The following is a 25590-nucleotide window of genomic DNA, read 5'->3' as shown; positions in this document are numbered from 1 at the left end:
GTCATTCCAGATGTCATCAAAGTCTCCTCCGCAGGAGCAGACATCCCCCACGGTGTCCCCACAGCACACTCCGCCCTGCTCCCCAACCGGTTGGCATCCAGCTGCAGAGCGCGGGCAGCCCGTGTCCTGGAAACCCTTCACCGAGAGGTCGATGGGTGAGACCACACCGTCTGTAGATGCAAACCATTTAGCCCCATCCAAAAGGCTACTCTCCACGTTCATTAGCGTTCCAACGAGAGTGCAAGTATGGCATTTTCTCGTCTGACAGCAAATGCAATTTGGATGTACGATTTGGTCCGTTTTTGCGATTGTCTGCAAAAAAGGCTTTTTTTTTTTTTGAGATTCCTTCGCAATAATGTCTCACGCTCGATGCTGTCCATATGTGGCCACCCGTGTAATACAGTGAGCCTGACATTTAATAGTTGGGCCGAAAATTGAGGTCACTTGGATTGACTTAGTCAATCTTAGTCCATTTGGTCGCTTGGTCACTCTTCGTAGGACAAACGGATATGTGGTGTAGTTGTGGAAACTGTCTAAAAGGTCTTTTGGACACGACAAGAAGGACTTGAGTTGTTTGCAACATTTAAAAACATGCAAATCAAAAGCAGATCACCAATTATTTTCATTGGCAAAATCGGCTTGACTTGTACATTGTAAAAGTATGTCTTGTCTTTCTGCAGCGATGGCTAAAACAAAAATGTGATTCATTCTATTCATTCGGTCATGGTGAATTAGCTTGCAGATTTGCATGAAACAAATTAAGCTTTTCTTGCAACATGTGGTAAAACCAGTTTGGAACTCCACAGTGACTCTGTTGGTGGAGATTTGTCAAACTATCGGTAGATAAACAACTGCAGTTGCGCAACATGTGGCATGTGACTCGATTTGTGCATTTCCCTCAAGTTGGCATTGCTTGTGGACAAAGGGAAGTATTTGGCATTCCTTTGCTTTGCATTGTCTGTGTAGCTGGATTGGCTTTTCAGGTTTGATCAGCAGAGCAGCAATGCATCTGGAAGTTCATGGCGGCGTTTGTCCTGCAGCAGCTGCTGTTTCCACCATACCCACCTTTGCGTGCAGGACACGGGGAAGGCAATTGGCCGGTCGGTTCCACAACCCCCCAGCAGGACAACTGGGTGAGCTTCACAAACACGCGGGGAGTCGCGGATGTGGATGACGGGTCGGCCCCACCTGCGCACCATGTCACCGTCCAGGTGGGGTGCGAAGGCTGCCGTAGCTCTCTTAGGGAAGGTTAGTGCTCGGGTCTAAAGCAGAGGTGGTGAAATGCTCAACCCACGCAAACCATGAAATGCCTGACCAATTACCTATCTCTTTGAACCTCTTAAAGCTACTTGAGAGACCAATATTTTCGGTTTTCTTTTTGATTCGTCCCTGTAGCATGTGCTTTGAGTCTTCCGTTCAGTAAAAATGTACCATGGACGCGTTGGAAAGTGGAAGGAACAAGAAGTGGTGGAATATTCCATTTGTTTCATTGTAACACAGCCATGCTAAAAGGGTATCTGGCAAGGCAGAAATAATTGATTGTGGTTTGAGCGACCTCATTTGGCTGTTTACCCGGAGCCTTTTGTGGCTTTGAGCCACAGCTCTTAATGAAAGCAAGCATGTAATGTCGTCCTGCTGCAAGTTAATATCGCCCAACGTAAGCTTGTTGTTATTAAAAAAAACTTGCATGTTCCAAGTTACACGAGGAATTGTTTCCTGCACTTGTTCATAACCATACGTAGCCACCATCTTTATTGACCTCCTTACTGCAACCGTTAAAAATTATGACCATCAAACATAGAGTACCCAAGGGAGAATGAAGCAGCTGCTTAGGGTGTGCCCCGATTACCCGCAGTAAATACGTCTTATTGGCTCTATAAGGTATTCTCGATAGCATGACGCTGTCCTTAAGGGAGATTTTGAAGATTAGCTGCTGTTAATGGATTAACTGGAGCATTTGTAATGCTATTTGCAAAAGAGATGTTTGTGAAGATCGATTTTTAAAATCGGTTTGTGTTGAACCTCAGTCTGACCAGACCCCAGCACGGGCCGCAACTAAGGAGGCTCAGCAGCGGATGAGTTACAGTGACGATCCTTGGCGCATCACCGAGGAGCAGAGAGATTACTACATCAACCAGTTTAAGACGATCCAGCATGACCTGGCAGGGCTCATTCCAGGTGAGATACCTTTCTGCGTGCCGACAGAGGAGCTTGGCATTTTTGTTACGATTTCCAAAGCCCGCAATGTTTTGCTTTCGTCGTATCGGAGATGTTGACCACTGATGCAATTGTTCCAATGATGCAGTAATTTTGGGCCGTTCAGTCTTGTCTTTTTTATTTTGTTTTATTCTTTATTTTTAGGTTCTGCGGCCAAAGAATTCTTCACCAAGTCAAAACTTCCTATCATGGAGCTTTCACACATCTGGTAAGGCTTTTCTGGGCCTCGGTTGAAGCACTTCGTTAATTTGTCATTGAAGCAAAGTGAAATCTCCTTATGAAATGCCGTGATGTCAACCCATCTTGCTCTGCTTGGCAAAGTTTTTAATGGAGTCCAGTCCAAAGTGTTTCGCTCCAACATTATCCCCTCTGTTGTTTTGCCATGCTATGTGCCCCGAGGCCTGATTGTGCAGTCTATTCTCATGCTTCGACATGATATCGCATTTGTAATCTTTCACCAGTCATTGTCTGCTTGGATTTTTTGAATTCCCCTCCTCTCCCCTCCCATTTTAAAGGGATGATGATGACTAATTAAATAGGCTCGTTTCTGAAAGCGACCTCAAACTGTCCAGGGAGCTGTCCGATTTTGACCAAGATGGGGCGCTCACACTGGATGAGTTCTGTGCAGCGTTTCACCTCGTGGTGGCACGGAAGAATGGATACGATTTGCCAGAGAGACTTCCTGAGACACTCATCCCCAAACTTATCGATATTGATGACAACGACAAAGGTGACGGTGCCGTCGTGTGGTTCACTGATGCATTGATTGAGAAATTCTGTCGAACATAATCGGCCTTGGATTGAGATGGAAATGTGCCCAAAAAACAAGTTTTGTTCGGAACTTTGGGGATTACTTTATCTGCACAATTTTTGATTGCTAACAACATGCCCACCCCTCTCTTAAAAGTTTCACTCTGAAATCCTGCCAGATATCTCAAATGAAGTTGATAAAGTGGATCATGCGGAGCCAAAAAGTGCCATTTTTTGCCTTGATGCCAACTTCATTGCATGCTGTATTTCTCCTATGGAATATAATTTGTGCTCAGAAGATTTGGGTAGGCATAGAGCTCCATTGGAACTACCAGCCAAAACTTTTAGTAGTGTATACCTTATTAGCCTAGAGTAAAAATGTGAAAGCAACAAATTGCAAATTTCTCTAATTTGGAAGCTGAATATCTCAGTAATTATCCAAGACTAGGTGGTATTCATAGAAGACTTACTCTGCGCAGTCAACTTGGTGCGAGCCAACTCTTATATTTTTGAAGGGTTTTTTTCTTTGATCCAATATTGCTGCGATACCACGTGAGCAATTGCATCATAAATTTTTATTCTCATATAATTGTTGCGTAGATCACACTCAATAAATTTCTAACTGATCAGATCAAATAAGCGTTGTCCCTGTCGAATTATGATGTCATAATTATGGCACCAATGACGGCATCGTTAACAACACTTATTCCCCATATGGAGTTCTTTACAATGAGCCACATTGAAATTTTTTCCATGGAGCGGTTTCGGAGATATGGAGGTGCAACGGTTTTCGATTTTTTTTCAAGATGGCGTCTGTACCACGTGACCGATGACGTCATAATTATTTTAAAATTCTGCAGGATGAGGTGCAGGAGCACCTATGGTACAACGTTTAGTGTCCATCGGACTAACAGTTGCAGAGGAAATTTTATTTTTCATACTGATCAGATCAATTGTTGTACTTGTCGAATTATGACGTCATAATGAAGGCACTGATGACATCATCAACATATTTTATTTCCCATAGGGAGTATACCATGTGACCTATGACATAAGTATAAATAAAAAAATTCTGCAGGTGTAGGTGCTCCTTTGGTAAAATCTTGTCAATCGGACCAACGGTTGCCGAAAAAATGAATTTTAAAAATGCAGACACACCACACGTACGTACGCAAGCGAATGCCTAACCCTGATTTTCGCCTCGCGAGCACAGGGTAATAAGCCTTCAAAAATGGGTAGACCCGTTTTATGGAGGCAAAACTTGGTGCGTGCAGCACCAGAGAGAGGAGGGCAGGGATTTGTCAACATCACTGGTTCTGGGGATTATCGGGACCGCGTCCTTATCTTGGTGGAGCTAAGCGGTATCTCTCGTGGGAAGGCTCTATCTTATGTGTTTTGGTGAATTATATCCTAAAAGCAGGCCTTTATCAATTTGGGGAACGCTTGGACATTAAAACCGCACAAACTAGAATGGCACTCAGTAGAGTACATACCTCTGCCGGGCTGAACAGTTACGTTTTGTATCCCACTGAATGAATGAATGAATGATCGTTTTAAGGCCATTTTTCCCCGCTAGAGCGGGGGTTAGCCTTGCGGGCCCCATGACAATCATGGTTCCCTGTTTGAGGCAATGTTTTTTTTAATGGCCGGATGCCCTTCCTGACGCCAAATATCCCACTGATAGGCCGAATCCAGTTCTTCACCAAAGTGCAATCAATTCTTCCTTGTCATACACCCAACCTGTCCACCAAGTTTCTTCCAAATCCGTCCATGACTTTTTGAGATATCCTGCTCACAGAAAAACAGACAGACGAGTGAATACATAACCTCCATCCACTTCAGACAGGCATCACATGATCACAGGCGGAGGTCAAAAGGCATCACATGATCCAATTTTTGAAGGTCTTCGATAGTTACGAGATATCTTTTTTATTTTTTTTGTGTACAAAGTCGAGGCTCGTGTATGAGATAACACATTAAACACAAAAAACGTATAATAAAGGGAGCGGAAGACTAGAGGGGGAGAAGAGGGAAGAATACAAGCACAACAACAGTAGAGAACAAGGACATCGGAAGATCTGTGGAAGGGAGAGGGGTGGGGCAGGGGAGTGGGGGGGAGGGGTACACTGGATAAAGCAAATGAACACAAGTCGGAATTTCAGGAAAGAAGTTTGAGATTGAAAGAGGTGGATTTGGGGTGTATTAACAGGGGTAGAAAAGATCAAGGTTTTGGATGGGGGAGATGATGAGAGATGGTGGTGAACAGCTGTTTTGAAGACTTGGAGGGAGGAGTGGGATTTAAGAGAGTGAGGGAGTTTGTTCCAAAGGTGGGAAAAAGAGGAATGAAGGAGTGAAGATGAGCAGAGAGTCTTGATTTTGGCAGTTTCACCATAAGAGATTTGTTGGCAGATCTTGTGCGTCCTGAAGGAATATTTGGGGGACAGAGCACAGACAGAGCAGGGGAGCTAGGCCGGAGAGGAGTCGGTAGAAAGAGAATGTGTCACCAATTACTTTTGTCATAGCGAATGCCTCCTCCATGACAAAGGTCTTGTTCAAAAGTCTTGCCATAGCAGTCGTCGTAAAACGGTGCATCATTAGCATCATGAAATATGTGGACAGGAATCTGCCTTTTTAAAGATGATGCTCTTTAATCTGACCGATAGAAGGTTTGAAAGACTGGGCGCTCTCCTTCAGTGATTGCCTTCTAGACAGACAAGCGAACTCTGTAATACTAGTTTGAATCCTGATATCGTTGGTTGTACCCCACCCGGTTAGGGTCTCTTCCCCAAAATCAATATTGTCCCAAACAAGAATAGTTGGCATGTTCTTGGCAAATCCGGAGGCCTGAGACGAACCGGGACGATTCCTGACGAGGTTCAAGAGCAGCTCGGAGGGAAGAGTTTTTCGGAGCTGTTTTCGGATGACGTGCTGATGTCCTTGGACTTCGCGCCAGGCTCTGGGTCGACCGGGCCGACGTGTGTGATATTCAGCAGCATAGATTCAACGAAAAGCCCGACCGAACATCATCGCTTCGTGGCTGCTTTCCGCCGCCGAAATCCAGCGCGGCTTGGGCGATTCTGCCCCTGTTTGGAGAACACCCAGCGAGGCCTTCATCGGGGCCGAGCGAGCAAGGCTTCTGCCGCCGAAATCCAGCGCGGCTTGGGCGATTTTGCCCCTGTTTGGAGAACACCCAGCGAGGCCTTCATCGGGGCCAAGCGAGCAAGGGTATGTCGGGACCTGGTTCGCGCCATTGACCGAGTGGTTCGCACCAACCGGAGCTGTTTTCGGATGACGTGCTGATGTCCTTGGACTTCGTGCCAGGCTCTGGGCCGACCGGGCCGACGTGCATCGAAGTCCTTTCCAAGGGTGTTGTGCTGACCGGGCCGCCGTGGTGCTGACCGGGCAAACGTGGCGTGGTGCTGACGGGGCCCCCGCAGCCATGATGCCCCCCCCCCCCCGAATTTCCATGTTTTAAACGTTTCCCAGTGCGTACCCTGGATTAGAATAGGTACACCGTATCCCTGCGTGTCGTAAGAGACGACTAAGAGGGTTGGCGTCAGGAAGGGCATCCGGCCATAAAAACATTGCCTCAAAAAGAGAACCATGACAATTACAACTACATATGGGCAGGGTACAGCCCGAAGTGGAGATCGGTTTCTGAGGTTTGGGACATGGAATGTAGGGACAATGACAGGGAGATCAGGAGAAGTGGTGGAAGTATTGGTCAGAAGAAGAGTGGACATATGTTGTGTGCAAGAGACGAGATGGAAGGGAAGTGGTGTGAGAATGGTGAAGGGTAGGCAGGGACAGAAATACAAGTTTGTGTGGCAAGGGTGCCTAGAGGGCGTGAAGGGTGTTGGTGTCCTGTTTTCTGAGGGGTTTGTAGACAGTGTGGTGAGTGTGACGAGAGTGAGTGATAGGTTGATGATGGTGAAAATGATGATTGGAAAGCTCTTGGTGAACGTCATCTCGGGATATGCTCCGCAGGTTGGTCGGAGCGATGAAGAGAAGGACAAGTTCTGGTGTGCGATAGAGAAGCTGATGGAAAACGTGAAAGATGAGGAAGTTGTTGTGGTAGGAGGAGACCTAAATGGACATGTGGGAAGGAGTATGGATGGTTTTGAGGGAGTTCATGGGGGTTACGGATATGGTGTGAGAAATGGAGAAGGTGAAAGGATTTTGGAGTTTGCTGATGGAGCTGATTTGCTGATTTGTAATATTCAGTTCCAGAAAGAGGATAATAAGCTTGTTACATACACGTCAGGTGGGTCGACGACAACCGTTGACTACCTGATGGTGCGTAGGCGAGATAGGGGGCACCTCCGGGACACAAAGGTGATCCCGGGGGAGGAGGCTGTTTCACAGCACCACTTGGTTGTCTGCGACATAAGGGTGAAAGGTGCGAGGAGAACTCGGCAGGTGAAGTACCAACCGAGAATGAAGGTGTGGAGGTTGAAAGAGGTGACAGTAAGGGAGGCATTAAAAGAGAGGCTGAGTAGGGTAGAGGATGATGTGGTTGAGCTTGAAAGTGGCTGGATGTTAATGAAAGCTAGTCTGTTGGGAGCCGTTGGTGAGGTATGTGGATGGACAAAAGGACCACCGAGGCACTCGGAAACATGGTGGTGGGATGATAAAGTTGGAAAGAGGATTGTCGAGAAGAGGAATAAGTTCAAGGAGTGGCAGAAGGCGAAGGGTACGGGAGCAGAAACAGCAGAGCATGAAAGTTATAAGGCAGCCAAGAAGGCTGCAAAGAAAGAGGTAGCAAAGGCGCAGGAGGCATGTAGGAAAATGTTCAGAGAACGCTTGGATTCGGAAGAGGGTCAGAGAGCAGTATTCAGGATTGCAAAGCAGATAGCGAAAGAGAGGTGTGATGTGATGGGGGTGATTTGCTTGAAGGATGAAGTGGGACAAATCGTTGTGGACCCAGATGGAATTAAAGGAAGATGGAAAAGATATATGGAAATGCTGTTGAATACAGAGAATGAATGGGATGGCAACATAGAGAGTAACCCAGTTTTAGGACCGGCAGAGAAGATAACTGAGAAGGAAGTTGAGGAAGCGATAAAAGCAATGAAGAGTAGAAAAGCGGGAGGGCCGATGGGAGTTGTGGGAGATATGTTGAAGGCAGCAGGAAGTTGGGGTGTGAAGAGAATGACAGATCTGTAATCTGGTGGTGAAAGAAGGCCGCATTCCAGTGGATTGGGAACTGAGTACCCTCGTCCCTCTATACAAGGGGAAAGGTGACCCTCTAGAGTGTGGCTCATACCGAGCGATAAAGTTATTGGAGCATGGAATGAAGGTATTGGAAAGGGTGTTGGAGAGGAGGATAAGGAAGAAGGTGAAGATCGATGAAATGCAGTTTGGATTTATGCCAGGAAGAGGAACGACAGACGCGCTTTTTATTGTGAGGCAGTTGCAGGAGAAGTACATGGAGAAGAGGAAGAAGTTGTTTCTTGGGTTTGTTGATCTGGAGAAAGCATTCGATAGGGTTCCACGCAAAGTATTGACATGGGCAATGAGGAAGTTAGGTGTGGAGGAATGGTTGATCAGAGTAGTGATGGCAATGTACAAAAGAGCGCGCACAGCTGTAAGGACGAAGGACGGGAACAGTGGTGAGTTTGAGGTGAAGGTGGGAGTGCATCAGGGGTCGGTACTAAGTCCACTACTATTTGTAGCTGTGATGGAGGTGCTGGCTCAGAACGTAAAGGAGGGTTTACCGTGGGAGTTGTTGTATGCAGATGATCTGGTGTTGATTGCGGAAAGTATGGATGGACTGAAGGAAAAGATGAACAAGTGTAAGGAATGTATGGAGACAAAAGGTTTGAAGGTGAATATCGGAAAGACGAAGGTGATGGCAAGTGGTAAAGCATGTGGTGAGGTGGAAAGAACTGGGAAGTGGCCATGTGCTGTGTGCAGGAAGGGTGTCGGAGTGAACTCCATTCAATGTACAATGTGCGCTGAGTGGGTTCATCAAAAATGTAGTGGTCTGAGAGGGTCATTAACCAGTGTGGCAGCTACATTCAAATGTAAGGTGTGCACAGAGGGAGCTGCAGATGGAGGAAATGTTGAGTTGGATCTTGGAGATGGCGTGAAGCTGGAAGGTGTGAAAACATTTTGCTACCTCGGAGACATGCTGAATGGAGAAGGTGGATCAGACTTGGCAACGGTTGCTGGAGTGAGATGTGCATGGAAGAAGTTTCGGGAACCGAGTGGCGTGCTGATGAGGAGGGGAGTGTCGTTGAAGCTGAAGGGAAAGGTGTATGCTGCATGTGTGAGAAGTGTTATGATTTATGGGAGCGAGACATGGGTAATGAATGTAGAGCAGCAACGAAGGTTGGAAAGGGTGGAAATGCGAATGGTTCGATGGATGTGCGGAGTATCGTTGAGAGAGAGGAAGACAAATGATGAATTGCGAAAAATGATGGGAATAGAGCCTGTGATTGATGTTGTGAAGAGGAACAGGTTGAGATGGTTTGGTCATGTGTTGAGGAAGGATGAAAGTGACTGGTTGAGAAGAGTGATGGAAATGAATGTAGAAGGAAGTAGAGGACGGGGAAGACCGAGAAAGACTTGGCCAAAGATGGTGGAAGAAGAAATGCGGGCAAGGGGGTTAACAAGGAGAGATGCAGAAAATAGGGCAAGATGGAGAAGAATGTCATGGGGACCGCAAGGCTAACCCCCACTCTAGCAGGGAAAATGGCCTTAAAATGCATGTTGTTGTTGTTCTTGTTGTTCTTGTTGTTCTTGGCAAATCCCTGGGGAATGTTGTCCTGTCCTTATTAGAGTCTAAGTTCTGTCAAACTAGGTTCAAAGTCCATGGCCGTGTTTACTGATGTGCAATGGTCTGGCTTATTTGAACCTGATTCTGTGACGTAATGGTTACTATCTGTGTGAGTTTTGGAGATCAGCAGTTCAAACCCAACCCCTGCTGAGTCATACCAAGGCTTTAGAAATGGTATGTGCTGCTTGTGTTTACTGATGTGCAAGGAAGCACTTCCTTGCTTGACGCATTCATTAAGGAAAGAGCAACCAACTAGCCCGGACAAGTCTCTCAAATGACGAATGGTCATGCCCAGTGCAAGAGATTTGTTTATGACCTTTGATTTCTCTCAATAACCTGACAATCGGCATCTAATTCGAATCACTTATTCAAACATTCACGATACTTGGTTCATCTGATTGGATTAAATGGGTCTTCGAGTCCACTTTTCACTTGTTTGTAATGCATTCTTGTCGACATGACAAACCCTATTGTTGTTGTATGGGCACTGCCATTTTACATGCCATGTGACACATGCAAGCGCTCTGATTGGTCGAGATTTAAAGTTAGTGCTCTCTACCTGAGTTCCACGAGATTAAATAGTCTGACCTAAAAACCGATACAATTTTTAAACTGGCAGAAATCGAGAGTTAAACTTTCAGTATTTTGCTGCACCTTATCCTGTCCTCTGCTAACTACTGTTAGCATTGTAGACCTTGTGACCTCGGAACGGAACTGAACGCTAAATGGTCTCGGCTTGCAGACTGTAATGGCTCTTTGCTGGGGACCTTTAGGTTGGTTGAATCCTGTTGTTTAACATCCTTTTTGTTTTGTTTTCCTTCGTTTGGTTTCACAGATGTGTCTGAACAGCACTCAGATACCACGTTCGCAAGCTCACCTGTTGAAACGGTTGCAAATAAATCGCCGTCGATCAGCCAGTCTTGGGTTGACCTACAGCAGAACAGCGAGGTGAGCTTCTTCACTTGATGTTGGGAGCGTGTGGGGGCAGAATATCGATGCGCAAATCTTTCTTGTTAACCTGAGCCTTTCCTTCTATCTCATTTCCTTTTTGTTGCCTGGCTTCTCATGACTTCGTTGCATCTCTCTGAGCCTTGAGCATTGTCCCATACTTTGTATGTTTGGCCTTTTTAAAATTTTATTTTACTGACGATGCCTTTACCTTTTCTCCCATATTGGCATTTAACATACCTGCCTGCACCCCCTCCCTTTCCTGCTTTCTTGTGCTGCCACCACTGGTTGTGCCATCAGCAGTGGGAGACCTTCAGTGATCGCTCCTCCAGCTGTCAAACTCTCACTCGGTTTGACACTAACATCACTCCAGCCGACCCTGTAAGTCTTATTGATTAGCTCGCAGCACTAACTGTTATCCCCATGTGTCTATCCTCAGCTGCTTCTTCTCTCACTAATGCGTCACCGTCTCACTAGTGCATGGTAATATAAATGACTCGTGCGCTTGTGTTCCTATTCAGCCATTTTCCACCGCTTTGATCTGACGGGGTCAGTCCAACGGATTTTTAAACCAACTCATTTTATCATTGGATGAAATCGCTTAGCTCACTTGGTGAACCCAATAAGTTTGATTTGTTGGAAATGGCAATTCTAATGTGCGACTTTCGAATTGATGTATGAATGCTAACGAGGCCATTCACTCATGCGCTGTGTGCGCGTTTACAGTGACGGATCTGCTTGCCGGGCCCTTTTAAGCTGCCGTTGTTTGCGAAATACAACAACAACAACAGGCATTTTAAGGCCATTTTCCCTGCTAGAGCGGGGGTTAGCCTTGCGGTCCCCATGACAATCTTCTCCATTTTGCCCTATTTTCTGCATCTCTCCTTGTTAACCCCCTTTGCCCGCATTTCTTCTTCCACCATCTTTAGCCAAGTCTTTCTCGGTCTTCCCCGTCTTCTACTTCCTTCTACATTCATTTCCATCACTCTTCTCAACCAGTCACTTTCATCCTTCCTCAACACATGACCAAACCATCTCAACCTGTTCCTCTTCACAGCATCAATCACAGGCTCTATTCCCATCATCTTTCGCAATTCATCATTTGTCTTCCTCTCTACGAAATCCGAAAGTGAAATCGTCTTCCTCGCAATATTCTACATTTAAACAAAGGAGTGGTAATTTTAAAATGGTTACCATAATTGTTGTGTTACTGTATGCAAATCGGACTCAAGAAAATAGAGGAAATACGAGACATATCCGTGGATGAGACTGACGTGTTGATTTCCTATCATTTCCTGTTGATACAAGCTTTGTGTATTTTCACACCGCGAAGATGTCCTTTGCTGAAGAGATGGTCAGCATTACTTGGTAATGACGCGTAGCATCGTCTTTCCAATTGCAGACGTCAATTAAATAAATCACAAAGCCTGCCATGTTCACAGGAGGCCACTCCCACAAGATTCAAAGTCCATTCACTTGTGGTGATCCGTTGAGGGGGGGGGGGGGGGGTTGTGTAACACACACCTGTCCACTCAGGCCTTGCACTGGCCCACATGGTCAGGAGTTTGCATTCCGAGCAGCTGACCGTTCAAGCTGAGTTCTCTGAATCTTTCATTGTGCAGAAGCACAGCTCTTTCTCTCAGGCAATCTTCCAAGTATTTCCAGCTTATTTCAGAAGCTTTGTGGGCCGTTTTAAGTACAGGGTGTTTCAAAAAGAGTGATACAACTTTAAACGTTTATTTAAAAAGATACAGAAACCTCAGGAACGTGAACCAAACATTTCTTGAAAGCTTTTGTAATGGTATTTTCTATCACTGATTGATATTGCAGTAAGTCACTGCTCGAGTTAATGAGAGCCCAAGGTCTGAAATTGGCATTTACACAAAATCATTGTAATTGCTGTTCTTAATATGTGCCCCTCCGCGGTTCAGACAGGCATTGATCCTGTCTCCAAAGGTCTGTCCAACTTTCCTGTAGGTCTCATGTGGCACTGCCTGGAAGTAGTTTGACACCTCCTGCTTCAGATCATCCAGTGTGGTAGGGCGGTTGACGTAGACAGAGCGGTACCCAGGGCAATGAGGCGGTTTCTGAAGAGCTGCTGCAGGAAATTGATGGTGTCACCAGCTGTATGTGGGGGGTGCACCATCCTGCATAAACTAGGTCATGCTGAGCTGGTTTGGGGTGACCTTTTGGGCTAGATCATTATGGAACTTCTGGAGCATGGCCCGGTAGCGCTCACCGTTGATCGTCACCGTCCTGCTGTTGTCATTCTCAAACCAGTAAGGCCCTAGCATTCCCCATCATGGCATTGAAGGCGTAGAAGCATGTGACCTTAGGCCCTTTCAGGCACCTCTCAGTGATCTCCTCGGGTGGTTCTACCCCCCAGAAAATGTTGTTGTGGTTGTTGATTTACTCTCATACCACAGAGCCACCACTTTTGTCTTCTGCTCCTCTGTCAATGGCATAGTTGAGCCACAGAGCTAAAAATCACAGGAAACAAATAGCATGATAACACCACCAAACCCTGAAAAGGAAAACGGAATAGGTCAAAAAACAAAGAAATGGCAGGAAGTCAAAATTGTATCAATGTTTTTGAAACACCCTGTAACAATACTTGTCTCCTACACACAATATACTTTGTCATGCCCTGAACGCTGATGTTTCCTTAAGGTTTATGCACATGTGCACTCAGCATTATGGTGGCGGATTATGCCATTTTGAAAGTCACGTATCAATGATATGTACTGTAGAACCTTGATATTCATGGTTCCAACAATAGTGGATTTTGTGTATTCGCGGTTCATAAAATGGGACCTGCTTCTACATTCGCGGTCCTGTGCTTCGCGTATTTATGGTTTTTCATTGATGCATAACATTTCCCCCCAGCCACGTGCAAGACACAGTTCAAAAACCATCTTCGTCAGCAGCGCATAAATATAAAGCATCTCAAACCAACCATCAATCACCAGCCGGCGCGTAACACAATTCTAAAACCATCTTTCACCAGCAGCGCATAAATACAAAGCATCTCGAACCAATCAGCTACATGCACATAGCACAATTGTAAAACCATCTTCCGCACGTCACACATAAAACCACTTCCAGCCACCCACAAACCATTTTCCACCAGCCGCAAACATAACAGTTCTAAAAGCATCTTCCACACGTCATGCATAAAGCAGCTGTACGTGCGCAAAAAACATCCCTCGCCGCATCCCCCATAAACGGTGGTTACACTACCCACTCATATACCCACAACCCCTGCACGAGTATTTATGTGCAGTATATGTGCACGAGTATTCCCCCCCCCCCCTTCCCATGCCTCCCCCCCAAAGCCCTCTCCCTCCCACAGTTCTCTCGATGTCTCCATGTCTCTCGGTCCCTGCTCTCAAATGTTGTGTTTGTGTCCTTCCCCCTCTCTCCCCATCTTGTCTACCGCTCCCGATGTTATTTGTTTTGTGTGTCTGTTTGTCTTTCTGTGTGATTAATGTTCGCTCTTTCACGAGCCTCGATCTTGTATACAAAAAAAAAAAAAAAAAAAAAAAAAAGTGTGTCCTGGGTTTCATTCTTTTTCTCGTCCCACTTCCTTTACCTGCTGTGATCCCTCATGTTCGTGATTTTTTGCGCACATCGTTTGATCATGGGTCATAAGCATACAAGTAGTACAGGAGATGTCTGCTCCCAAGAGGCATAAAATAGTCATGGGCTTGAGCCAGAAAGTGGAGCTGCTTGACCGACTATCAAGAGGTCTGGCGCAGCTCATCGAGAAGAAAATGTATCTACCGGAGCAGGTCATCAACGCAAACGAGACAGGCCTGTTCTGGAAGAAAATGCCCACGGAGACTTTCATCTTTAAACAAGAGAGGACAGCATCAGGCTTCAAGGCTGCAAAGGACCGAGTATCTCTTCTCCTCTGTGCAATGCCAAAGGGGACTGCATGATTAAGTCGATGATGCTGTATCGTTCCCTAAACCTACGTGCTCTCAAGGACAAAAACAAGCAAACTCTGCGCATATTTTTGAGGACCAGCAGAAAGGCGTGACGAGTAGACTCGAAGCTGTAATCACTGCCAAAGATACCTCTGCGAAGTATTGACTCAGGGGGTTGAATACTTATGTGAATTAGATATTTCTGTATCTCATTTTTATTTTGTAAAAAAAAATCCCACTTTCTGTTGTGTGTAGTGCCTGGTGTTGGCTTTGCGGTTAGGGTGCCGGCTTGGGATCCTAGGATCCTGGGTTCGAATCCCGGTCGATCGCTGAATTAACGCCAGGGGGGGTTGACTCAGCCTGTCATCCTTCCGAGGTCGGCAAATTGAGTACCAGTTCACTGGTAATTCCTTGTGTGTCGCAAGAAGCGACTAACAGGGTTGGCGGCAGGAAGGGCATCTGGCCATAAAACATTGCTTCAAAAAGGGGACCACGGTGCCCAAAAAAGGCCACCTCCTGCTCTGCGGGGAAAAATGGCCTCTAAAGGTGGTTCTGTTGTGTGTAGATCAGTTTTTAAAAAAAGTCGATTTAATCCATTTTTAAATTCAGGCTGTAACACAACAATATGTGAAAAAAGTCAAGGGGTGTGAATACTTTCTGAAGGAACTGTGTACACACACACACACACACACACACACACACACACACACACACACACACACACACACACGGAAAATAAAGTTTAAGCACTAGCTGGCTGGTTTTTGCATCACAGCAAAAATCGAAAAGTTTTCAGAAACATTTACATTTGTCAAAAATAAAAGTGTATATGTGTAAAGTTTTGCATTTTCGACAAATGACGAAATAAATCCAAAGATTTTGTTGCTTTTTTATCATAAAATAAGGAATGGCATAGTTTTCCACCAAAAATATGACTATATTAGAATGTGGCTACCGGAAACATATCCTGTGATGTAAAGTTGAAGACCATTCAATAATGACGTCCAAAGATGTCACAACAGAATGAATGTGTCAAAATGTCAATAACATGTGTAGCAGGCAGAATCCTAAGCACCATTCCAATGAATAACTGCTTCAATCCCCCGAAGAAGCTGTGGGGCAGAATCCAAATGAGTTATTGCCATTGGATGGGAAAAAACGTAACCTGCACATGGAAGGTTCTATGTTTCTTCTATGTTTGAAAGAAAGTTTGGATTTAATTAACTTTTTTTTTTGCGAATACTAAGACATTGTATGTGTGCTTAACTTTTTCCCATTTGTATGTCTGAGTCACTAAAACAGCGAAAGAGTGATTTTGATACATATTTGTGGAATATGTAGTTTTGCCTTCAGGTTCGCGCAGTATGCTCTGAGTTTTTACTCATGCTGCACAGTAATCATAGGATAACCCCCTTCTGCCGTAGGAGACTGCCATTGTCCACCCGGTGGCTATCCGTATGACGCCCAGCAAGATCCACCTGCGGGACATGGATCTGACTGGTTCAGGACAGGAGGCAACCCCTCCCGCAAAGCTCCCATCCGCTCCTTTAGCAGCGGATGAAGCTACTACACCTGCAAAGTTTGCTTCTGCCAAGAACAACGGTGAGACATTGGTGATCTTGGTTGTATGATGCTTCAGAAGGTTGCAATGATGATGCAACTCAGTATTTGCATGAGTAATATATGAGTCACCTGAAGGTGTTTGCATCCTTATGACTTCATGTAAGAACAAGGAAATGAGTGTGGTTGATAAAATCATTGGATGTTAAAAATGGAATATGAGAATTGGTGAGATTCGGTAGATATTTTTGATTGGAGGGAGTGATGGTTGAATTCTGTGCCATTACAGATGGTTTCCACAGTTCAGAATCTGCACACTCTTCAGACGTTGACCCTTCAAGTAATGGCTCATCGCGGCCCAGGTAATGGGTTTTTGGGGGAAGATGGGAGTCGGTGATCTAGTCGGTGGGAGGGTGATGTCGGTGATCTAGTCGGTGGGTGGGAGGACATCACCCAGTCGGTGATGGGTGGGAGGTTGACTTTCTAGAGCTGCAACATAAGCCATTCCAGGAACCTTGACCTTTGCGTATAATTTGATATGACTATTTGTGCTTTTAAATGTTGACTTGCATGACCTTGCAAAAATAAAAACCTTTTCAAGGCCCCACACATTTGGTTAGCCCAGTGAAGTGGACATGATGGAGATTGCCTGTCTTTAAATTGATCATTTATTGTATCATGGATGTAGGGTTGGCAGTATGGCCTCGGGGTGTGCACATTTGCCTCTAAGCTGTCTAGCCTGGGTTTGAATCCCGACCCAGCTATAAACTGTCATCTCGGTGTTTCACAGGCAGGGTGATCCCTCGATGTTTGTGCCGTCCCTCGGATGGACGTTAAACTGCGTGTCCTGTCTGCCAGCATTAGTTGATGGACGTTAAAGATCCCACAGTGTCCTTTGTGAACAGGAGGTAAGCTGTTGCTGGCACCATGGCCAAATTCCAAGTTCCTGCGCTAACCTACAGAGGGCATTGCATCAGCGGCACAGCCACACCCTCAGCCAATGATGCTTCCCCGCAGCCTTATGCTGTTAATGACGGTGGAAGATCATGGCAGTACTCTTCTGTTGTCATATTACACTGTCCCACCCACCCCCGAGAGCCTGGGTTCAAGTCCTTTATACCATGTATGTGTTTCTGAGAAATGTAAAAGTTCCATGGAAAATAAGGCATATAAATAATTTCAATTATGTACATTGATGTTGGAACAATGCTTTTTAAAATAAGAGGTTGAGATTAGGCATTGGTTTGTGATCAAGTGTGATGCTTTCTGGCAGGTCTTTCTCAGGCACTTCAGGAGAGGACTCCAAGAGGATGGCACCGCCACCACCTCCCCCACCGCGACCCCATCAAACACACTCACGATCTTCTTCGCTTGACCTCAACAAGGCATTTGCAGCGGCTCAGCAAGGTCTTTGCACTTGTCACAGCTTGTCATTTAAGCACTTATCTTCTTCCCCCTCTTCCAGTGAAATGCTGACGAAGTTTCAAACAAAATCAATTGATCTGATCATGGTATTCCCTTTTGTTTTTACAAGAAAAAGGAAACTGATTTTTGTGTGCAATATATCAACGAGATTAGACAAAAAGACTTCGAGAGGAGAGATTAGACAATAACGAATCTGTGGTGCGAGTGGGCTTTGTTCACATGCAGGCTTGGTGCCAATCGATCCCGGCATGCCACGGTGTGGGGTAGTTTGTCCGTGCAGCAACCCCCAGGGAGAGAGAGAGAGAGAGCTATCATGTGAATTGGGAAAGAGGGAGATTTAGCGAAACCGAGTCCACACCCATTCCATTGCCAACCAACCTACTAGCACAGCATACTTGGCATTTTATAACCCCTGCTTCGGGGAGGTGTCCCAGACTGCCTGTCACGCGCTCATTGGCTGTGTGACGTGCAGGAACTCTCACACCTCCGGCAAGCTGCGTGGCCTCCTCCGATGATCTCCCATTTCAGCTACGGGGATTCTGCAAGCCGCTCCATTGTTGACTCGCTCCAGTGTGTCATTTTCCAATTCCAGCCACATGGACCCTTGGCGCTGCTGAATGGCAGTTTACACATGCAGACAGATCACATCATGGGATGTTACAGAATGTAAAAAGGAGGGAGTGGGGAGAGGGTTGAGGGAGACTTGGAGAAGTAAGGGATGTGGGGCACAATGAGGGCAAGGGGAGCTTACGGAGTGAACAAGATGGATACAGACGCAAACTCTCAATCTCAGAAGTGGAAGGAAAAACTGGAAACCCAGAAACAGGTGGGCTTTGGGAGGGTTAATGGGGGTAGAAAAAAATCCTTGTTGTGGATGGGGAATGACATGAGATATTCGTGAACCGCTGTCCTGCATCCCTGGAGGAAACTATGAGATTGAAGAGACTGAGGAAGTTGGTTCCACAGGTGGGAAAAAAAGAGGAAAGAATGGATGAATTCACTGATGAAGTTGCCGGAGGCATTTTGTTTTCGGGTTGTCTGTGCATCTGTCCGTCCGTGATAGGTTTTTGTTACCACGATAACTTAAGAATGGCTGAAGGGATCAAAGTCAAACTTTCTACAAGTATGTACAATGATATAATATTGTGGGTGGCGGCATATCTGTTGACGTCGTGATGTCGAAGAATGCCGTTCTAGTTTTTTCCATGTTGGGAGGATGTAAAGTGAAAAGTTTGATCTTGATCTCGTGAATCTCAGTTTTTATTCTAATTTGTTTCATTTTCAGTTGCCTTGGCCCAAGGCTTCTTATTTGATTTGGCTGACGATGCGTTTCTCCCCCTCTGCCTGTTGCATTTCTCATATTCAGGACAAACGCTTTCTGGAGCGTCTGCCCCTCCCCCAGCTGTCCCACCCAGACCCCACCCACACGTAAGTATCTCAGCAAGGCCTGTTTTTGTAATGTTTGTAATGGAAGCTTTCTTATCGACAATGCACTGCTAGGCTAAAAATGTGGTGCGTTTAATCTCCTCAATCACTTCACATATCGTATTCCTTCAAATAAATCATGTAATTTAATATTTTTTGAAAAAGGACCAAGATATCCTACACGCCTTTCATATGCGATGTCAACGCCACATCCTTGTGGCTCGATGGTCCCACTGAGTCTCAAACTGGACCATTAGTGACATCACTAGACTCGGCCCGATCGCACTCAATATTGCTAGGAGATGATATTCCCTGTTTGGACACATCCGCTTAAGCCTTAAGTGAACATGTACCGGTTCATATCTCCCTGGAATTTGCCACAAATCTTTACCATGGCCACCGAGCTGATCCAATCTTGCATCGTTCTCGAGGACTCCCAAAACTCCATGGTTACCCCAGTGTGCCAATGGGATTGGTCTTGGCCCACGTGAATTTTGGCAGTAGGTGGAAGATTGACAGTTATGGCCTTAGTCGGGCATGCGAATTAGTAGTAGTAGTAGCAGTAGTTGTCGTAGTAGTAATATTTTTGAATGATGGTAAATGGGACTGAGCAGGTTAAGGGGTCAAAGACTGCTCTCTCCACTGGTTGTTGCGCATTTTATTCCGATGGCCGCTCATTATCACCAACCTGTACTTGGAAAGCTTTGCGAGTGTACAATATGCTCACTACTGTATGAGTTGAGGATGTCCTTCATATGGATGTGGACTGAAACTTTTTTTATGGGATTGGAACCAATTTTGCCAGCATAAATGATGAGGTAAGAACACAGATAGGAAGTCCAAACAGGCCAATCACTTACTTGTAATTTACTACCTGTGGGCAGCATACTATTGGCAGGTTTTGATTAAAAAAAGGCTTAAAAAAATTACTTCTCCAGCTGAGGCCTCTAAAATGGAGCTCACAATGTGATGTGCAATAAGAGGTGTTTCCACTTTTGCAGCTCAAATGTGTTTCAGCCAATCGGGCACCACGAGCGTTTGATTGTCAGGATCAAAGTTTCTGCCACCAGGATTCTTCAGGTACTTGCCTGTTAGCAAAGGTTTTATTTATTTTATTTTTAAATAGCAAATACCACCCGTCACTTCGCTGATGGGAATATTAAGAGAGGGGAGGGGGGAAAGAGGAGGGGGGGGGGGAAGAGGAGTGGGCGAGAGGAGAGATGGGAGTGGGGGGGGAGCAAATACCATCTGTCACTTCACTGACGGGAATATTTAGAAAGGGGAGGTGGGGGAGAGAAAGAAAGAGAAAGAGAGAGAGATCGACAGACAGACGGAGAGAGAAGGAGAGGAGGGCTGGGGAGGGGGGATACCTCACCACACATCGCTATGCAGACCGGGAGGGAGGGGTGCGATGATGGGGGTGAGAGCGAAAGAGGGGAGAGGGGAGTGAGGAAAGGTGGGGGACAGCGACCCCTCAAAATTGAGAGGAAATTTTTCAAAGAGAGAGTTAATTAAATTTTGATTACAATATTTTCGAATTCTCTCTTGAACTCATAGTTCTCTTGTTCCATTGCTATACTCATTCTAATCATCCCGTTATGTTAATCATTCTTGTAATTTGATCTTTAATTTAATTTATTTTGCCTTCCTAACTCCGGAGATTTACCCATGGAGAACCAGGCGTGGGTGGTCACAGGGGCTTTCATGGTGACCCCGTAGGTTAATTATTTTTGTTGCGCTCAATGAAGTTATACTTTTGGCACATTCCTTAATCGTTTCTGCACTTGATATAATTTTGTTAACAGTAGTAAAAGTGAAGTTCAATGCTTTAGCAATTTCGCATTTTCTTGTGTAAATATGGAGGGATCACAGCCTTGCTTAAATATATATGCTTTGTTATAAGAATCGCTAATGTATTAAAATTTTCAGATTTCACCATTTGTTTAGTCCACGAGATCCGATCCTCAAATCCGAACACGGATTTTGATTATATACCCTAATTAGTCCAAGAGAGGTCATCGTGTTTCCAAGGCAAGGCATTTTTAGCAGGCCAAAACAAAATGGTGGCTTAATATCCCTGCGAGGTGAAAGCGGGCTACACAAGTATAAGCCTTTTTCTGTGTTTTTTTTTCATGACGAGCACCTCGTTAATTATCCTCAAAAGGGGTGTTTCAATTTTCCCAAACTCCCAGTTTTCAATCCTCAGGGAGAGAGAGAGAGAGTGTTGCCCTTAGTATGCATGCAAAGTTCTAAGTTTCATGGTTGGGGAGTTATGGAAGAGACGCACGCACGCACGCACAGACACACACAGACACACACTACAATTTATTATTATAGACTGTTCAATGTCTTTACCATGGGCAGCAAATCTTGCTCATAAATGCAATTATGCAGGAGGTACAACACAAGAAATGACCCACACTGTTGACATTGCCACCACACAGGTTCTGCAAAGTTCCAAGTCTGTGGATGGAGCAGACCTGACACCGGATCCTGTGAATCCACTGCTGTCATCGCAGCCGCCACCCGAGCAGCCTAACTTTGCCGACTTCACGCACTTCACGGCGCTGCAATTCTTTCCTGAAGCCGAAAGAGAGGCAGCTGCCAAGGAAGCCAGGGTCGCAGCTCAGGTACGTACTGCCGATCCTTTGGAAGAACTTGTACCTATATGAATGCTAGAGTAAGCAAAGGCAAGGGCATCTATGTCCAGTGTATAGCTTTTGTACCTGGGGTAAGAAAGAACATTTGAATGAAGTTTCCCAGAAGGAAACACTATCGGTGCAATTTGCACGTTTTGATTTTTTACGAGACAGAATGACGTGTATTCTTGGGGAAATTGCTAGAGGCATAGAAAAGGCCCCTTTATATGGTATGTGCCATGCTGCAAACTCTAGAAAAGAAGGGACATTGCATAGCTTGTAGAAAATTCCAAACAATAGAAAGGAAGGGACTTTCAAAATATCTTGTGTGCATGCTGGACTACCCTTGTGTTCTGAGGAGGAACCAAGTAATGCTCTCGAAAAGTTCATATAAAGGGGCGCCAATTTGATTCATACAGCTGCATGAAGAAGTAAATGTGTTTTATTTGCCAGATGTAGGGCGCCCCTTTACTGGAGGTCATGTTCCAAGAAGTACCATGGAGGATGGGTTCACAGCTCTTCACAGCCTCCCAATGTCAGGCTCGTGTTGGAACTCTAGAATGGATCTTGATCCATGTTTCCAGGATGGCTTTTCCCCACTATTTCCTTCTGGGCATTTCCTCGAATGCTTTTCTGCCGAAGTGACGTGTTGAGATTTGCATCCCTGCAGCTTTTATGTATTTATTTAATCTTGTGGCGTTGGTGTTGGCGGTGGGATTTTGTCACTGAAAAGGCTTGCTCACGTTTGCCTCTGTGGTTGTTTTGTGGTCTGTGTATTGACTATCGACATCCTTTTGTGTAAAACAACATCTGTGTATGCTCCGCTTTAAACGAGCCGTAGTTGGGAATTCCAGCTCCAGCTGGTTTCTTGCCACAACTTGAAAATGTCTATGTCTTTATTGATGTCTGGGTATGTTCCGCAGTCGATCCGGATTTGGACCAATACCGAGTTGGAAAGTTTCAGTTCGCGTTTGTGTTGCTCATAACATTGAGCTTAAACCACATGCCCAATGAACCAAGGATCGTTTTACAGGAACACCTGTGCAAGCCCCAAATGGCGCCGTCGTGACAGACGCTTTCAGGAAAGCTTTTTGGATGATCATCCTGATCACCAAATGTATTGAAGTTTATTATTGTTATTTATTTATTTTAAACGACGGTGACAAAACATGTATGATTGGGATTGCTGAACCGCAAGACATTCATTGTAACAAGGTATACTGTATACATGTTTACAGTTGCAGTATTGGTTCTTGGCCTTTTGCTGGGATTGGTGACGCAATGACCGCTGGAGGAAAAATAAAAAGAATGCAGTGTCTGTTTTGGTCATAATGACAGACCACAGTCAAATGGAGGTTTGTTTTCCCATGGGATTGCCAAACCTTGAAACCAATGAGTGGCTTGGGAGGGAGTGGTGGCAGGCGGGAGGGAGGAGAGGGTGTGTGGGTTTTGAGCAGAGACGCTGTGCTTGCCATGACATATGGTCCTTTTGAAGGTTAAACTGGGGTCTTGCAGCTTGTTTTTTAATAGCAGTGTGTTCTGCAACCCTATCAGTTTTTTATCTATTTATTTTTCTTCTCCGCCAGTTTTTTTTCCTTTTATCTGCTTGGTTAGTTGCTCACTGTTCTTATTACTTCATTTCGGGCAAAATACTGCACCCTCCACCGAAGGGCCGCGAGACGTTTTACAATGCCATTAAACCTGGAATTTGTTTCCCTTGATCTAAAGTCGTACTTATTGCTGTTTATCACTTTGGGTAACACTCACGCTCATTTGTTACTGCACTGTTGATGAAATGAGGAATTTTTCAAACATCTCAACTGATCCATCTTCTGCTACTCATTCTTTCAAAACGAAGGCTCATTGTGCCGGCCATCACTTTAGTGAACCTTGCTGGTGGGTTAAGCCAGTTGCTGGGCTGGCAGGATAGCCTAGTCTCTGGATGTGCACGTACTCAGCTCTCAGCTTTCTTACTTGGGTTGGAATCCCGACCTAACTACGGACTGTCATCCTGATGTTTCGCAAGCAGGGTGATTCATCAATGTGTGCCGTCTCTCAGATGGATGTTAAACTAGACGCCCTGTCTATAAACTGTTACGGATTCGTCACTTCCGTTGTGGTGGCTTTCATCCACTGTAAACATTTTCGATTCCATGTACTATTATTGTTGTCAAAAGGTTTATTGTTTATGAACTGTTTTCAAAAGGTGAAAAAGTTAGTTTTAAATGAAACCGGAACCGGACGACGAAGAAGAGGAGGAGAAAAAGAAGGCGGAGCGAGTGGAGTCGGACAAGAAGCATAGTTGCTCTGCGGTCTGGAGCGAACGTTGGCGAGCAAGAGTCACAAGTGAACTTTGGGTTTCCCAGGAAAAAGATTCCTGCGACAGAGATGTTATCGCTGTGACAGATCAACCTGCGTGTCAGGTTTTGCGATTGATTCAGGAGAGAATCATCGTCGGGCCGTCACGTCTCGAGAACGGGCCGTCGGCCATTTTGACTCGCGCGCTTTGTGCGTCGAGCAAGGGTTCTTTGCTTCGCTTCGGCCTTTGCGCGTCGCGCAAGGTTTTTCTTTGCTTCACGTCAGCCGTTTTCACCGCATTCATACGTATCTGGTGTGTGTGTGTGCAACGCGGATTTCGAAGGTAAATCGGAGGTTCGCCGACTGTGAGCCGCGGAACGTCCATACCCGAGGGTGTGATTTTCCAGTCGCCTGGAGGGCGCCTTTGGATTTCCCAGTCGCCTGGAGGGCGCCTTTGGATTTCCCAGTCGCCTGGAGGGCGCCTTTGCACAGCTTTGGCAGCCGGACTGTAACTGCCAACCCAACGGGATTCTGGTCTCGAATGGACATTGATCTGTCGATCGCTGGAGCGGATCGACTTTGGCTTGAAGCCGGGGAATAGAGACATTGGGAATCTTCTTCTTTTCGCTCACTTGGAGCACAGTGAGTTATATAGTACGAACCTGATGGTACCATCATAGGAATGATATACTATTTGTTGTACAATTGATTACTATTGTTTTTCTATTGTTATTCTTGTGTGATCTTGATACAATACCTGTTGGTTTGTAACTATTGGTGTGGCTTCACCATTGATCTTTGACATACAGAATAACACATTTTTCTGCCGTGACTCCTCTCGGGGCTCGGAGGTACACCGTGACCAGGGGGTCGGGGAGGAGCACGTAACAAAACGTTAGCCGGTCGATATGAAAGAATCCACGGCGTCCTTCATGAAGAGTAGGCGAGTTATCGCCGGCACTCTGAACAAATTACAAATTCCTGTTCGAACCTACAGACAGCACTGCAGAAGTGGCACCAACGAGCCCCTGTAAGAACTGATGCTAACCCACAGCATTGTGCAGCATACAAAAGAAGAAGAAGAAGAAGTAGTAATAGTAGTAGTAGTAGTTGCTGCTTTTTTTTTTTTTCCTCAGAGTTTTGGATGTCACGTCCCAATTAAATATGGTTCTCCTCTGTGGTGATGCTCCCTGACTCAGGATCATTCAGAGATTAAAGGGAGTTCTGAATTTTGTCCTGGTAAATCTCCCTGCCAATTCTTTTGCAGAATGACAAGCATGTAATGAAGGTTGAGGGCCAGGTGGATGAGCAAAACACCTCCAGCAAGGTACACACTTGTTCCCTGTGACGCCACAGATCGGTGGGTTTGGCACCTTGCATACATTAAAGCTTAAGAATGACTCCCATTGTTTACACAATGGAAATTTGCCTCTGCCCTACTGAAGTGTAGTTTTCTGCACATTCTCTGCACCCGCTGGCCCATGGTGACATGACACATTGGCGATGCCTTTCGTTTGTATGGGAAGTCTGTTTCGGGAAGCAGTGTGGTTTGGGATGGGTGTGTGCTCACAAACAAGCACTTGAATTTGCCTTGCTCCACCCTGGGCTCACCATGATC

General features: G+C 45.5%; 1 protein-coding gene across 4 annotated transcripts in view; it reads left to right on the top strand.

Annotated features, from left to right (window-relative positions):
- Positions 1 to 25590, top strand: part of LOC137439794 (ralBP1-associated Eps domain-containing protein 1) — a 35736-nt gene that overhangs the window by 6977 nt on the left and 3169 nt on the right. The window contains exons 4-16 of one of the 4 annotated variants that reach the window (XM_068135891.2): positions 11 to 155; positions 1078 to 1133; positions 2028 to 2178; positions 2362 to 2425; positions 2790 to 2947; positions 10584 to 10696; positions 10997 to 11077; positions 16050 to 16227; positions 16475 to 16547; positions 17459 to 17592; positions 18977 to 19038; positions 21480 to 21665; positions 25240 to 25299. In XM_068135891.2, the coding sequence (XP_067991992.2) occupies positions 11 to 155; positions 1078 to 1133; positions 2028 to 2178; positions 2362 to 2425; positions 2790 to 2947; positions 10584 to 10696; positions 10997 to 11077; positions 16050 to 16227; positions 16475 to 16547; positions 17459 to 17592; positions 18977 to 19038; positions 21480 to 21665; positions 25240 to 25299 (1461 nt within the window). Of the gene's footprint in view, positions 1 to 10; positions 156 to 1077; positions 1212 to 2027; positions 2179 to 2361; positions 2426 to 2789; positions 2948 to 10583; positions 10697 to 10996; positions 11078 to 16049; positions 16228 to 16474; positions 16548 to 17458; positions 17593 to 18976; positions 19039 to 21479; positions 21666 to 25239; positions 25300 to 25590 lie in introns of all 4 variants that reach the window. The other 3 variants (XM_068135889.2, XM_068135888.2, XM_068135890.2) reach the window with 3 other exon arrangements.

Source organism: Myxine glutinosa, chromosome 14, assembly GCF_964187855.1.
Source record: "Myxine glutinosa chromosome 14, kmMyxGlut1.1, whole genome shotgun sequence".
NCBI classification, from domain to species: domain Eukaryota; kingdom Metazoa; phylum Chordata; class Myxini; order Myxiniformes; family Myxinidae; genus Myxine; species Myxine glutinosa.
Note: the sequence above shows the minus strand (reverse complement) of the source record. Positions and strands in the feature narration are given on the sequence as shown.